Below are 15,387 nucleotides of genomic sequence, written 5' to 3' on the forward strand. Positions count from 1 at the left end.
AATCACACATATTTTATTTGAATTATTTAAATAATTGCCTCATCTCTCACTTTTTTTGGCTATCATTTATTATTCTTTCTATGTATGAAGAACCATTTCCTTTTAAAAATAATGTTGTCCATACCCTTGTGAACTGGTTAATTTTCTTTCCAACATTTTCTTTTGGGCTGTGTAGATATGACCAAACAGTCACCACAATAATGCTGTTGTTTCAAAGGGTAAAGACTTTTTTCTTATAAAAAATTGAATGTGAAAAAAAAATCCACCTCATATAGTGTGAGAATGCCTGTTTTTCTTGGTCATATTTCATTTCCTTAGCAAGACTATTTTCTTCTGCTTTCCATTGTCAGCAGACAAAAAAGATACAATTAAATCAAGGAAACCTGGCAGAGCCGATTTTGGAAAATAAAGTGAATTCAGTTTCTGACTTGAACAAAGAGTAATTTATTATGTTGGAAAAATACTGCTGTGATGAGATTCAAACTCACTGTGTCTGTTAGCTCAGGACACCACTTTAGATCTGCATTTGTATTATCTTTGAGAAGGGGCAGTGATTTCACCCCTAAACTTTAAACACTGAATAGGACGCGGAGTTGTTTAAGGGTCAGCAAGCAATTAGCACCCAGAACTTCTGTCTGGAGGCTGGGGCCAGATTTGCAGACTTTTCCAGTCTTGAGCACTTTGATTCTAAGTATAGATGTCTGCAAACAACCCCAGACATTCCGTTGGAGCAAATGAAGAACTAGAGTAGGTTAGAGAGAATTTTACGAATCAGATGAATTCCAAGATATATTTAAAATTAAAAATATATTTTGATGTGTCTAACAACCATAATAATACCTTATAAAACATATTAAGTCATTTAATATTTATATAAAAACATTATTTAATATTTACAACCAGCATTGTGAGGTATAATTATTCTCATTCTTTATAGACAGGAAAAGTACAACTTGAAAAATTAAGCGACATTGAGAGTCACACAGGTAGTAAAGTCAGCCAGGACTAGGTTAGGACCCTGTTCTGGTATTACTAAAAAGATGAAGAAAACCAGTGTCAGTTTTCATGAATTTTTCCTTCACATATTTCTGCTGCTGCTGCTGCTAAGTCGCTTCAGTCGTGTCTGACTCTGTGCGACCCCATAGACGGCAGCCCACCAGGCCCCGCCGTCCCTGGGATTCTCCAGGCAAGAACACTGGAGTGGGTTGCCATTTCCTTCTCCAATGCATGAAAGTGAAAAGTGAAAGTGAAGTCGCTCAGTCGTGTCCAACTCTTAGCGACTCCATGGACTGCAGCCCACCATGCTTCTCCATCCATGGGATTTTCCAGGCAAGAGTACTGGAGTGGGTTGCCATTGCCTTCTCCGCACATATTTCTAGATTGTGCTAAACTTTTTACCTGTTTGGTAGTAATTTTATCCTAGCATTTTCCACATAGAATGTTTTTGTGGGACAGGTAGGTAATTAACAGTTAATTATAGTAAAAATCAAGGTCCCCAGAAATATTACTGCCACTTATTATTGAGAGTTTTATATGCATCATTTCATTTAATCCTCACACAGTCTTATAAGAAAGCCACTATTCATATTTTCATTTTACAAATGTGTAAAATGAGGCTTAGGAGAGTTAAACAACTAGTCCAAAATCTCACCACTGTTAAGTGGTAGAAATGATTAAAACCTAGAGTATCTGATTCCAAAGTGTGTCCATCCAAGCTTTATACCATAGTACTTCTATGCAGAATAAGATGGGGGAGGCTGTGCCTGCCAGGTCACTGGACCCTGAATTATGACTGGATTAAGTCAGTAATATGATGTCAGCTGATTCAGGTTTCCACATGTGGCTCCTTATGTAATGGACAAAATTAGGTTTGGTAAGCTTATGCCAAAAGGACAGTTGCAGTGAAGTAAAGTAACTTGCTACAGTAAACAACCCATCTCTGTGGTGTATGTTTACCACACGTAAACAGAGGTCGAGTCAGTTAAAAGTTGTGCCCTGAAATTCTGAAATAATCCCCCGCAGAATGCTTCTTATCAGGAATGGGTGGTTTGGTTTTTTTTTTAGTTTTGGGGGATATTTGTTTTTATTACCTAAGTTTAAAACTCTTTTAATTTCCAAGCAATTTAGTTTGGAATACTGGGAGAACTAGAATTTTAGAAAAATACAGTATTTTGTTGATCTTTTTAGTGCATTGATTCTGCTTTGTTAAATGGAAATAAGTAAATTTGTTCTTTAGATTTTTTTTATTATGAGAAAATCATTTAAATCTCTTCTCTATTTAAATAAAAATTGAGAAAACATTTAAAGAATATCAGTTTGAAGGGACACCAAATTAGAAGCCAGCTACGGAGTAGGGGGAAGGTGTCCCCAAGAGCACAGTGTAGGCCCTCTTTGCATCAGAAAGAGGATACAGTTAGTAGAACTTCAGTCACAGAGGTTGAGAGACAGCCACCTTGACTGAGGAGATTATGCTGAGTAGTAGTTTGGTCAATAAGTGTTAGTTGCTCAGTCATCAGTCGTGTCTGACTCTTTGCGACCCCATAGACTGTAGCCCACCAGGCTCCTCTGTCCATGGGGATCCTCCAGGCAAGAAAACTGGAGTGGGTTGCTGTGTCCTCCTTCAGGGGATCTTCCTGACCCAAGACTGAACCCGGGTCTCCTACATTGCAGGCAGATTCTTCACTATCTGAGTCAGCAGGCAAGCCCCAATAAGATGGGGACTTCTGAATGATGTTCTGAAGTGTTTGGCTTAGTTGAGAACTAATGCAGGGTGGAAATTTCTGGAAGAATATACAAGAAAGTGTTAATATTGATTACTCTTAGGGAGTGAGAATGGAGAATTGGGAAGGTGGTCAGAGGATATTTCCTGTACTGTGTATTTTTTAGTCTAAGTAAAATATTTTTCCACGAGAATATATTTTGTAATTAAAAACAAAACAAAACAACAAAAAATATTAATGCAGAGACCATCTAGGAATGGGCAGAGGTTTTCAAGCAGGAAGATGACCAAGTCAGATATATAATTTTGGCAGATGGTTTTAGACTAGTGGCTCAGACAGTAAAGCATCTGCCTACAATGTGAGAGACCTGGGTTCGATCCCTGGGTTGGGAAGATCCCCTGGAGAAGGAAATGGCAATCCACTCCAGTACTCTTGCTTGGAAAATCCCATGGATGGAGGAGCCTGGTAGGCTACAGTCCACAGGGTTGCAAAGAGTCAGACACGACTGAGAGACTTCACTTTCTTTCACTTTCATACGAGCCAATATAGAGACAGCAGAATCAGGAGGTCAGTTGTTAGAACAATCTTGGAATCAGATATTCAGTAATAACTCCTAAGCCAACTATACTTTGGAAGCAATATTCTAAAGCCCACATGGAGCATCCATTTTCTTCACATCAGAATACTTAAAATGGTTCAAAGTAATCATAATTTAAAGTTTGATATGTCTGCACTAGAGGGAGTTACATTTTTATTAACAGCTTAAATCTCTGTCAGTATAACAATCCTTAAGTAAACATATCCTCAGAGTAAAAGTAGGAGATAGATGTATGAAAGAAAAAAAAAACAAAGGATACATTACAAATGAATAGAAAAAATGAGTAAGAGCAGCACATGACACATTAACTTTTTTTTCCCCTGTGTATCAGGCAGGCTCGATGGTGGCAGCTCTGGTTTTTTACTTTCTGTCATTATAAGCATCCGTTTACTAAACTAACAGCATTTCATTAAGCAAGACTAATTCCTGAGAGCATTACCTTAGCCCATTAGCTTCCAGACAGTCATTAATTCCTCTGACATGTCTTGGGATGAGATCATTATTATTATCATTATTGTTTTTATCAATTAAGTTCATTTGCAGAAAAAAGTATCTATGTAGTTTCAACAGTGGGTATTTTCCTTCTGAAACATGTTTTTAAAAAAAAATATTTTATTTTTTAAAATTAATATTGGAGGCTAATTACAATATTGTAGTGGTTTTTGCCATACATCGACATGAATCAGCCATGGGTGTACATGTGTTCCTGATCCTGAACCCCCCTGCCACCTCCCTCCCCATCCCATCCCTCAGGGTCATCCCAGTGCACCCACTCTGAGGACCCTGTCTCATGCATCGAACCTGGACTGGCAATCTGTTTCACATGTGGTAATATGAATGTTTCAAAGCTATTCTCTCAAATCATCCCACCCTCGCCTTCTCCCACAGAATCCAAAAGTCTGTTCTTTATATTTGTGTCTCTTTTGCTGTCTTGCATATAGGGTCATCGTTACCATCTTTCTAAATTCCACATATATGTGTTAATATACTGTATTGGTGTTTTTCTTTCTGACTTACTTCACTCTGTATAATAGGATCCAGTTTCATCTACATCATTAGAACTGATTCAAATGCATTCTTTTTAATAGCTGAGTAATATTCCATTGTATATATGCTGAAACATGTTTTTATAGTATCTTTTTGATAGTGATTTTTTGCTTTACCCATGTATTTCCATAGATCTTTTGGCTACCATTGAAGCTAGTTCAAAATTCTTATGTTTAATTCTCATAGTCTAACAAAAAATCAGAAACAGCTTTTCAAAAGTATCCCAACAAGATATTTTGGTTCCTCTGTAATTTTTCTTTATTGGTAACTTCTGAAAGAATCTCTAAAGGTGATCATGTGCCTGATATTAGAAGTGCGAAGCAAGATTTCACAAGGGTTCTGAATTTGAATTTCTTGTTCACAAGAATTGTTGCCACTGATGCATATGGTGGTTACTGAGCCACAGTTCCATGGAGTGGGTGGGGGGGGGGGTGGCGCAGCTTGACTGTAATGGAAAGAGCAGCCACCGGAACACAGTGGCAAACGTCAAAGTGACTGCTTGGGCTGGCAGACAGTAGTCTGTCTGTTACCACTTTCCAGCACTTCCAGAATTAGGGACAGAAAGACAACTCATAAAACAACTGGGGAAGTATAAACAACCAAGAAAGGTAAAGGAAAATGAGATGAAATAGAGTGTTTAAAAATTCTAGGCTGCCCAATAAAAGTAGGAACAGACATTAGATATCATGGACCATAGTGGGGAACACAAATGATTTGGGGAGTCAGTGAAAAACAGTTCTGACATGTTTGGATGCCAAAGATTTTTAAAGTTGATCTCTTTTGGCCTGGTAAGATTTTATGCATTTTTGTCGTTCCAGTCCAGAGGTCTAAGGATTAGTGGATGTTTCTGCCAGCCTGGAACTCATGTGGTGAAAAGAACGTATGCCTGTGACAGTGAAAGGGTGAATACATAAAGACAAAAGGGCTTCTTTTCAAGAAAAGGAAAAAAATTAATTATCACTGTAATCTGGGACCAGTGCTTCAAAATAATGTTAAATTAGCACTGTACTTAAAATTTTCCATTTATATATCCTAAATATGGCCATTTTCATCTCAGTTGATTTTTTTTTAATGCTAACTAGCTTTCAGAATGCTTAACCAGGTAGGGTTTAACTGCCCAGAAGAGTGGGACTTGAGCCCTATTCTAAATTGATCTATATGGGGAACTAGCTCTTCATTTAAAAAAAAAAAATTTAAAAAGGATTAGAAGCTATTTGGATATCTGATGCTAATTTTATATGGAACTAATGAACAAACTAATTCATGTAAGTTTTTAAATAAATCTATAATTTCATTGATAAGAAGGAAAACATGTTTATCAGAATAGCTCAGAAGCAAGCAATGGAAATAAGTGTGAACACAAAAGTACTTTCTGTTTTTAGCATTAGTTAAATATTTGCCTTGAAGCCAACACAGTACTAGTTGGATGACAGGATAGTAAGTTCTATTAATGATGGACTTTTCATTATCATAGATATGCTTTTGCAATTTTCCTGGATTTCTGTTCCAGGGTCACATGGTAAGTCAATAGTAGTTATAAACCTCTCAGCATTGTGATCAATACCTTTGGCTGACGTAATCTAGACCTCTGGTGTAATTTACAACAAAGGACAGTTTGGGCAAGCCTCTGTTTTATTACCTTCAATTCACCAACTGAAATATTTCACTGGTTTATGACTGAAGTTATTTCCAATTTTTGATAGATAGGGAATTGAGATAGTCTTGAAGAAAAATGTCAAGTATGAAATGGAAAAACACTTTATGGAATTAAAAGCAATAAGCATTTCTTCCTTTGGGGCATAGTGTCTGCATACCTATCTCCTGAAACTGTCTAAAGCACCACAGGAGTGTAACCTACTGTGTCTGTGTAGTCAGCCATGTATGTCTAGTCATCCAGATGGACTGGAATATTAATGAAGTATTCCTTATCTTCCAAACACACCCCACATAACATAAAACACCATATAACAATACTGCACGTAGTCTACTTTTCCTGAGTCTGAATAATCATTAACCATCCACTTGAGCAAAGTAAGGAACAGTCATACCCTAGACATGAATACTGAGAATTGGGATTCCTGAAATTTGTGCCTTCCTGCAACCTTCCTGTAATTTAGACAGGTTGTTTTTTCCCATGTCTGTTGTTAATTCTAGGTCTGAAGGCTAAACAAGAAAAAAGGAAACTAGTCATTGAAGAAGTAATTAAAGAAATAGTAGAGAGTCTGGAGAAACAAGAAGGAACAGAGGTAGTCTTTGGGTGAACCGCACAAGAGGAAAGATGCCACCATCTTGTCACTGTTTTGTCACGCTTTTCAACCCCCACCTGTACTGCAGCATCAATACTCAAGGACGAGGCAGAGAGCCTCGTCCAATAAACAGCAGCTTTATTTCTACTATATGAAACTGGTACGAGGTGATGGATGGGGTAAGAATTTGTATTTAAGCATCTATAAGGTTCTTTCAGGCTTAATTTCTCTTTCATCAACTACAGGCTACATTTACATGGGCTTTTATTGAAGATAATAATAATAATATCACAATTACCGAGCAACTATGGTATCTAGGTGAACTTTACACACTATTTTTAGTCTTTATACAACTTGCACAGTAAGTAGGATTGACCTATGTGACAGATGAAGCTTAGATTGACAGAGGTTCAGTATTTTTTCAAAATAAGTCAGAGCTTGATCTTTTTGCTTTATGAAGAAGCTTCACTTGGTATGTTTAATCTGTGATGCCCTCCTTGATTTCAAACTGTTTTACAAAGCTATAGTAATCAAAGCAATATGGTATTGGCATTAAAATTAGACACATAGACCAATGGAACTGAACAAGAAATCCCAGAAATAAACCCACACATAGGTGTTTGGTTAATTTTCAACAAAGGCACCAGAATATTCGTGGAGAAGGGACAATCCTCTCAATAAATGGTGTTGGGAAAACTGGGCAGACATATACAAAAGAATGAAACTGGACCACTATGTTATACCATTCACAAAAATCAACTCAAAATGGATTAAAGACTTGAATGTAAGACCTGAAAACATAAAACCCCTAGAAGAAAACATAGGTAGTAAGCTCCTTGACGTAAATCTTGGCAATAACTGTTTGAGTCTGACGGCAAAAGGGAAGGCAACAAAAGCAAAAACAAACAAGTGGGACTATATAAAATTTAAAAGTTTCTGCACAGCAAAGGATACCATCAACAAAAGGGAAAGTCAAACTACTGAATGGGGGAAAATATCCACAAATCCAAAATACATAAAGAACTCACACAACTCAGCAAAATAACAATCCAATTAAAAATTAGGCAGAATATCTGAATAGACATTTTTCCAAAGATGATATATAGATGGTCAACATGTACATGAAATTGTGCTCAACATCACCAAACATTAGGGAAATGCAAATCAAAATCCCAGTGACATGTCAGCTCACACCTGTTAGGATGGCTATTTATCAAAAAGACAAGAGGGGTAAAAGGCAAGAGAAAACAAATGCTGATGAGGATGTTGAGAACAAGGAACCCTTGTGCCCTACTGGGAATGTAAATTAATGCAGCCACTATGGAGAATAGTATGGGAGTTCCTAAAAAAAATTAAAAAGAGAAAACTTGCATACAATCCAACAAGTCCACTTTTGGACATTTATCTGAAGAAAATGAAAATTCTAACTCAAAAAAGATATATGCACTCTCATGTTCACTGCAGCATTATTTATAATAGCCAAGACATGGAAACAATCTAAATATCTATTGGTGGGATGAACAGACAAAGAAAAGTATATATATATAGTGTTACATGTTAGTCATTCAGTCGTGTTAGATGCTTTGTGACTTATGAACTGTAGCCTGCCAGGCTCCTCTGTCCATGGAATTCTCTAGGCAAGAATACTGGAGTGGGTTGCCATTTCCTTCTCCAGGGAATCTTCAAGACCCAGGGATTGAACCTGGGTCTCCTGCATTGCAGGCAGATTCTTTACCATTTGAGTTACCAGGGAAGCCCATATAAAATTTAGCCATAAAAAGAAGGAAATCTTGGCATTTGCTACAACCTGTATGGACCTTGATGACATTGTGCTAAGTAAAATAAGTCAGACTCTCTTATATGTGGAATCTAAAAGGAACAAACCATCAAAACACCCAAAACCAAATCACAAGATAACCCTACAAAAATTGCTCATAGATACAGAAAACAGATTGGTGATAGCCAGAGGGGATAAGACAGTGAGAAAAACAGGCCAAGGGGTCAAAAGCTACAAACTCCCAGTTATAGACTATGAAGCCTCTTCAAGATGGTTTACAGATCTAAGAAAATTCAATTCTAATATTCACTAACTGTGTAATATTGTCTCTTCGATTAAATTTCTTGGGGTGGGAAAGTGTTTATTTGTATTCCCATTACCTAGTATAATGCCTGACATATGTAGATGTTCACTAAATATTTAAATGAATTAAAAATCACTGTGGAATAAAAAAATCTTGTGATAATTAAAAATTCAGAGTACCCAGCAAAAATCTGCAAAGGGACATCTTTTTATCCCTCTCTCCCTAGAAAGGTTCCTTTCCAACCGCCATGTCGGTGATTCACTAAATATCATGGGACTTGCATACGCAACTCTGTTATCTATGATGGCTTAAAGTGACTGACTGAAGACAAGAAAATCCTGTTTCAGTTGAGCAATTGTTTGAAGATCTGCTACGTGCCAGATACTTGGGATGTAAGGATGACAAGTTATCTTTCGGGGGTATATGGTCTGACAACGTCCTATGGAAATGCATCTCTTGGCAGAGAAAGAGTCTGACTGGGTATGGGCATTAAATTCTCTCACTAAAGAATCAGCCCCCACCACACTTTGTAGGCATTGGTTTAAACCTGGACCTTTTTTTAAAAAAAAAAAAATCAGATTGCCCCAAGACTTAGATGACTGAAATTTCACCTCTGAATTCCTTTACCATTACAACAATACTCACAGATATAACCTGAAGATAGTTTCGCTAATCCCTGGGGACACCTGAAGAGTGGGAACTCTCCATGAAAAGTGAGGTTTTCAGGCGGTAAGAAGTTGTCTCTCCTCCAACACCCAACTGGGTATCTTTGTGCCAACTGCAGGTTGCAGTTCCATTGTCGTTATCTTCTGGTACAAGGATGCACCTTACTGGAGAAGAGCATCGAGCTGAAGTAGGGGCCAGGTGCTCTGGCAGCTGAAAGACTGTTAGGGAAATGCTAGGAAATGCAGCAGGTCAGGGGAAACATGGTTTAGAAAGGCAGAGACTTCCTGAAACTCAGGGATGCAAATTCTTTTAGGTAAGGATGCATTAACTTGTGGAGAAGGCAATGGCAACCCACTTCAGTAGGAGCCTGGTAGGCTGCAGTCCATGGGGTTGCTAAGTCGGACACGACTGAGCAACTTCACTTTCACTTTTCACTTTCCACTTTCATGCATTGGAGAAGGAAATGGCAACCCACTCCAGTGTTCTTGCCTGGAGAATCCCAGGGACGGGAGAGCCTGGTGGGCTGCCGTCTGTGGGGTCGCACAGAGTCAGACATGACTGAAGCGACTTAGCAGCAGCAGCAGCAGCAGCATTAACTTGACTAACAACACTCTTCTAATGGATGACTTGATGTAGCCAGGTAAAATCAATCTTAGGCTTCCCCTGTCCTTATGTAAACGGGCAGGTAATCAAGCATGACTAACAATAACCAACTTTCAGTATACAAGATGATACATCACTTTAATTGTATGATTTATCCGAACAACAACTATTAACATACAAAGTACCATTCAGCTCAACTGCAGGTATAGGCAGTGACAAGTATCTAATTCTTAGAAGAATCACTTAACTCCCACAGTCTGTCTAGACATATTAACCAAAGGACACGTTTATAAATAGCAAACATGAAATTCACATTGTAGCTTTTTCAAGCATATATACAGGTGTGCAGTCTTGTTGATGAGTTGTTTCCATAAGCTCTATTCTTGATGTATTCATTCTCCTGACATTAGTAGAAACGGTTTTTTCCTGCAGAGCAGATTTTTTTCTTCCTCATCCATTATTTACAATATTCTGTAATTAGTATCACTCTATACACTTCTGAAATAATAATATTTGAATTGGAATATCTCTGCAGTACAATTCCTTGGGTCTTCTGGTAAGTTCCACCACTGTCAAAGAACTTTCAGTTGTAATCACTGTCTCACAAAAAGAGCTTAACTCTACTATTGGGTTTTAACTCAACTCTACTATAAACACACCCTCTTTATAGCTTGCTGTGTTAACCCTTGGCTTCAAGTCCTGGTGATGTAATGAGGGTGGGGAGTTCTGGCAGTCAGTACATTTCCTTATCACTTATTCACAGCCATTTAAAATCATGCTGTTATGAATCCAAGTTCGACATACCTTTTCTGAAATGTTCACAGTGCAGTATTTTTGTGGCCTAACAAAAGTTTTCTCACATCATTAAAAATAAACCTTTTTATAAAAATATAATACTTTAAATGTTTACATCAACAAAACCAGTTTGAGTATCCTGTGCCACATGCATTATACAGTAGTAAGCACAAAATCCCACAGAACAAAACATCACAAAAGTCCTGACCAGAGTAACTGTTCATCCAGGCGAAATGGTCAGAACTTTCAATCAACATATTTTTTCTCTAAAATATGTTTTGCTTAATAACACATAATGTTCTAATACAAAACTGGATTCCCCCTGATTTGGTTGTTTCAATTGTCTGTGGGGTGGAAAGCTGCCACCTGACAAAGAGGCTGACGTTTCCAGTCCATTGATTCTTTCCAAGGCTCTACATATAAGCCATGGTTGGAACCAATAATGCTTTTAGTCAGAGGTATTCTGCTTCAAAAACATGCTGAGTTACCTTTAAAAACAACTGTCATCACAAATTACTTGTTTTATTTTCAGAGTTGTCATTAAAAAAAAGATAAAACTTCTAAGTGTCCACAACCAGATTAGCAAAGTATCATTCTTAAACAGTTGATTTTTAAATGACAAATATTTCACTGCGACTAAGCTATTTTATGAAAACGTAAATGTTGTTTATGTACAATATGTAAATATTCCTATAAAGTTATAAACATATTTCATGTCCTGCTGTTTTGAAATGTTGACTGTATTGTCTATGGATAGTTCTCCAATAAAAGGAATGTGTAGACAAAAATTTAAAAGGGAATGTTTACCTAATGAGCAAATGACAACATCGGTGATAAAAAAATGTGTTTTTCATACAACACATAAGTTCTTTGAAACATTTTAATTCTAAATGAGTGGTTTGGTTCCAGGGCTGCCATGCCCTGTTGGGACATTACCATTTCTTTTGAATTTTCTGTCATTAAGAAGTCTTCAAAATGCATTGCTTCACTTTCCCATATGAAATCAAGTGGGATCTTGATTTTAAAAAATTTCAACCCAGCATTTGGGTTTTGGCCTGAATGTGACAGAAGCATTATCACAGCTGCAGAATTGCTGTTGGTCACTGGTCTGCGAGACCAAGCTGCTTGCTCTGATGCTTTGTCAGATGAGAAATTCTGTAGAATCCAGTCATTTTAATAACAATATAAGGTCCTATAATAGTGCAATCTTGGCAAAAGCAAAAAGTACCCGGTGGCCTTTCAGTGGCCAGGCAGTGAAAAGAATGTTAGACAAAGGGTGGACTGTTGTTCAGGCAGTTCAGTGATGTTTCTCAGAAGGGGACTCAGTGGCACAGGTGCCTCCATCCATCATGTGTCATCATCATCCTCGCCACTGACATTATCTTGTGATGACAACAGAGAAGGATATGGAGCGACACATTTGACGTTCACGTAAGTAGCATTCACATGGACATAGTGCTCCCCAATGAAAGTAGAGAATATCACGGATATCCTGGAGACCAGTTCAGAAAAGGATGGGCGCAGTTCAGCTTTAGGGTGCCAGCATTTCAGCATCACTTCATACCTGTTTCAGAAAGGATGCAATGCTGTGAGGACTCTGAAGGCAAGCACTTCTGCAAAAGTAAAGAACATATGAGCTACAGAAGACACTGCTGGAATTCTTACTTACAAGGGATCTGGGCAGTATTCAGGTTGTAGGAGCCTTCTTCCTTGCAACAAGTAAACTGTTATGTCAAAGGTGTTGACGTCAGGATAAGGTGGTGCTCCTCTTGTCATCAGTTCCCAGAGAAGCACGCCAAAGGACCACTGGTCAAACAAGGGAAGGGAGAATCCAGGTAAGGGAAGAATGGCCGCACAAATATGAAAGGTGATCAGTAGGTCTTCATTACAAAACTTGGTTTAGTATTCAACACTATTGCTGTTTTAGGCAAAGTTTTCCTTGAAGACAATTAGTAACATAAGTTTATGACTTGTTTAAGCCAGAATTAAAATTTAGATTACAAGTAAATGTAAAGTTTTCAAAAAGGATGCCTGAAATCCACATGATGATTACAATTTCATCATGTAGTTAGCACAGTGCGTTTTCCAAGTTCTTTCTTATGGAGTCACAGCATTAACATGTTTCTATCCTTCTTTATTCAATGGCTTCATTACAATTTTAGACTATTAGTAAAAAAAAAAAAGAAGACAAGGCTTCCAAAATTTAAATCTGTGGAATTTCCAAATGAATGGAAATACTCCTTAAGAAATGTAACCATATCTAAAAGTTAATGTTAAAAGGTCTAAGTCAGTAAAAATAAAAATCTATATTAAAAATCAGAAGTAATAAGACTGCTCAGCATCAAGGCTCTTGAATGAAAATGAATTTCAATAAAATAACTATATTTTGAAAATGTTATAGGAGGAAATTAATATAAAACAGCTGTAACAGTACTTTATAGGATGATCACAAGGACACAGAGAGGTTGACTGATCTGCTAAAAATTCCTCAATAAATCTGAATTCACACAGGGATAAACATTTCAGAGTTCATGACTCTTGGGTTTTGCTTGGTCTACCAAACTTCACTAAATATGCAGTTTCTTGATTTGGAGCACTCTCCTTGGAATAGATCAGGTCACGCATGTTATCTCACCCTGGACATGTGCCAAGGTGAGAATGACACAATGAGAGTAAATCAATATGTGTGGGTCACCCCCCGGGCAGAGGACCCAGGAAATCAGTTCTCTCACCACACTTCCAAGACACTTGCACACAGCAGCATATAGGGGCAGAAATGAGGCCCTGAGGAAAAAGAAGCTTGGAGGGGAAGGAGAATATAGCCCAGACATGAAGAGCAGAAAACATAAAACTGAGATGCAAGTGTAGCTCATAACTCAGCAAGGAGACTAAAGCATGTGTTTCTGAAAGGAAGCAAGCAGGTAGACATGGTAGTTGCTGATACAAATCTCCATGAATGACTTTTTCCTTTCGTCCAAGTTTAAGAATGCTTTAAGGCCACTGACTTCCTTGATCCAAATAGAGAAAACAAACTCCTTGGGTGGGTGGGTGGGGGGAGACGGGGCAGAGTACTAGATAAATTTGCTGTCTTCTGGAGTCTTTCATGGAAAAGGCAATGGCACCCCACTCCAGTACTCTTGCCTGGAAAATCCCATGGATGGAGGAGCCTGGAAGGCTGTAGTCCATGGGGTTGCTGAGGGTCAGACATGACTGAGCGACTTCACTTTCACTTTTCACTTTCATGCATTGGAGAAGGAAATGGTAATCCACTCCAGTGTTCTTGCCTGGAGAATCCCAGGGACGGGGGAGCCTGGTGGGCTGTCGTCTATGGGGTCACACAGAGTTGGACATGACTGAAGTGACTTAGCAGCAGCAGCAGCAGCAGGAGCCTTTCAAAGTTTTCAAAGCCTCAAAATCTTCTGAGTCACTTCTGATGACACCACTGTGTTAAGTCCCAGAATTTGCATTAGAATTTAAATCAGTTTAACAAGTATCTATTGACCCTTGAGGGCTTCCCATGTGGCGTGGTGCTAGAGGTAAAGAACTGGCCTGCCAATGCAGGAGACAGATGCAGGTTCAATCCCTGAGTTGGGAAGACCCCCTGGAGAAGGAAATGGCAACCCACTCCAGTATTCTTGCCTGGAGAATCCCATGGACAGAGGAGCCTGGCGGGATACAGTCCATATGGTCACAAAGAGGTGGACACGATGAACGTGACTTAGCACACACTGACCTTTGATGATGCACAGGTAGGTTACTGTCCAAGTTACTGGACAGGCCCTGAAGCTGATTTAACAGGGTTGAGAGAATTATGCAATTAGTTATGTAATTAACTGTCACGTAGAACAATAAGATCTAATAACTACAATACAGAGCTATTATAGAAATGAGGTACAGATGTTGTGAAAAGGCTAAGGGATAATGGGGTAACTAAGAGAGGCTTCAGGAAGAAAGTGACAGTATAGTGGGTCCTGAGGAACTGCGAGAGTTTGTTCTGTAGATACATGTATTGTGAGGGCAGAAAGAGTATTCTGGATGAAGGCAGTGGGCCCAGGGATAAAGGGTAAGACACTCAAACGTGTTTTTTTGAACTGTAAGGACAACAGGTCACTCTGCTTGACGTGTGGAGCAGATGAAGGGATGAAGGACAGATAAGGTTGAAAGGGGACCGTGTTTTTGAATAAGGTTGAAAGGGGACTGTGTTTTTGAATGTTAATCATGGGTTAAACTGAAATCAATGGGACGTGACTGGGGTTGAGCTCCAGGAGATTGCATCTGTAAACACTGCTTTAAACAAACAGGGGAAGCTCATCCACAATATGGAGACCAGTTAGGACACTTTTGAATGGGGCAGGTGAGGGCTGCTACTGAATACTGGCAACATGGAACCTTATGAGACTGAACTCTCTCTCTCCTGGGAGAGACTGAACTCTGCCGGGAGAGCGAACTCTCTAATTTGCTTTCCCGAATTAAAGCGGTGGGAGAGAGCACGTGTCACCAAATGAGCTTGGCATGGGTGGGCATCATGCCCTTTAAAAAAAGATTGTCTTATTTAATCCTTATAACAAGTCTGTAATGTATTCAGTTTTGTAGATGTTTCAAGAATGAGGAACTGAAGTTCTGAGAGGCTG

General features: G+C 38.5%; 1 protein-coding gene across 3 annotated transcripts in view; it reads right to left on the reverse strand.

The window, feature by feature from the left end:
- Positions 1-10,072: 10,072 nt before the first annotated feature.
- MET (MET proto-oncogene, receptor tyrosine kinase) overlaps positions 10,073-15,387 on the reverse strand; it is a 114,774-nt gene continuing 109,459 nt past the window's right edge. For 2 of the 3 annotated variants that reach the window (XM_024990408.2, XM_024990407.2), the window contains 2 exons: positions 12,426-12,562; positions 10,073-12,320 (listed from right to left, as the gene is read on the reverse strand). In XM_024990408.2, coding sequence (XP_024846176.1) covers positions 12,104-12,320; positions 12,426-12,562 — 354 coding nt within the window. In that variant the 3' untranslated portion in view covers positions 10,073-12,103. 3 annotated transcript variants of the gene reach the window in all.

The sequence above is a fragment of the Bos taurus genome, chromosome 4, assembly GCF_002263795.3.
Source record: "Bos taurus isolate L1 Dominette 01449 registration number 42190680 breed Hereford chromosome 4, ARS-UCD2.0, whole genome shotgun sequence".
In the NCBI taxonomy this organism is placed as follows: Eukaryota; Metazoa; Chordata; class Mammalia; order Artiodactyla; family Bovidae; genus Bos; species Bos taurus.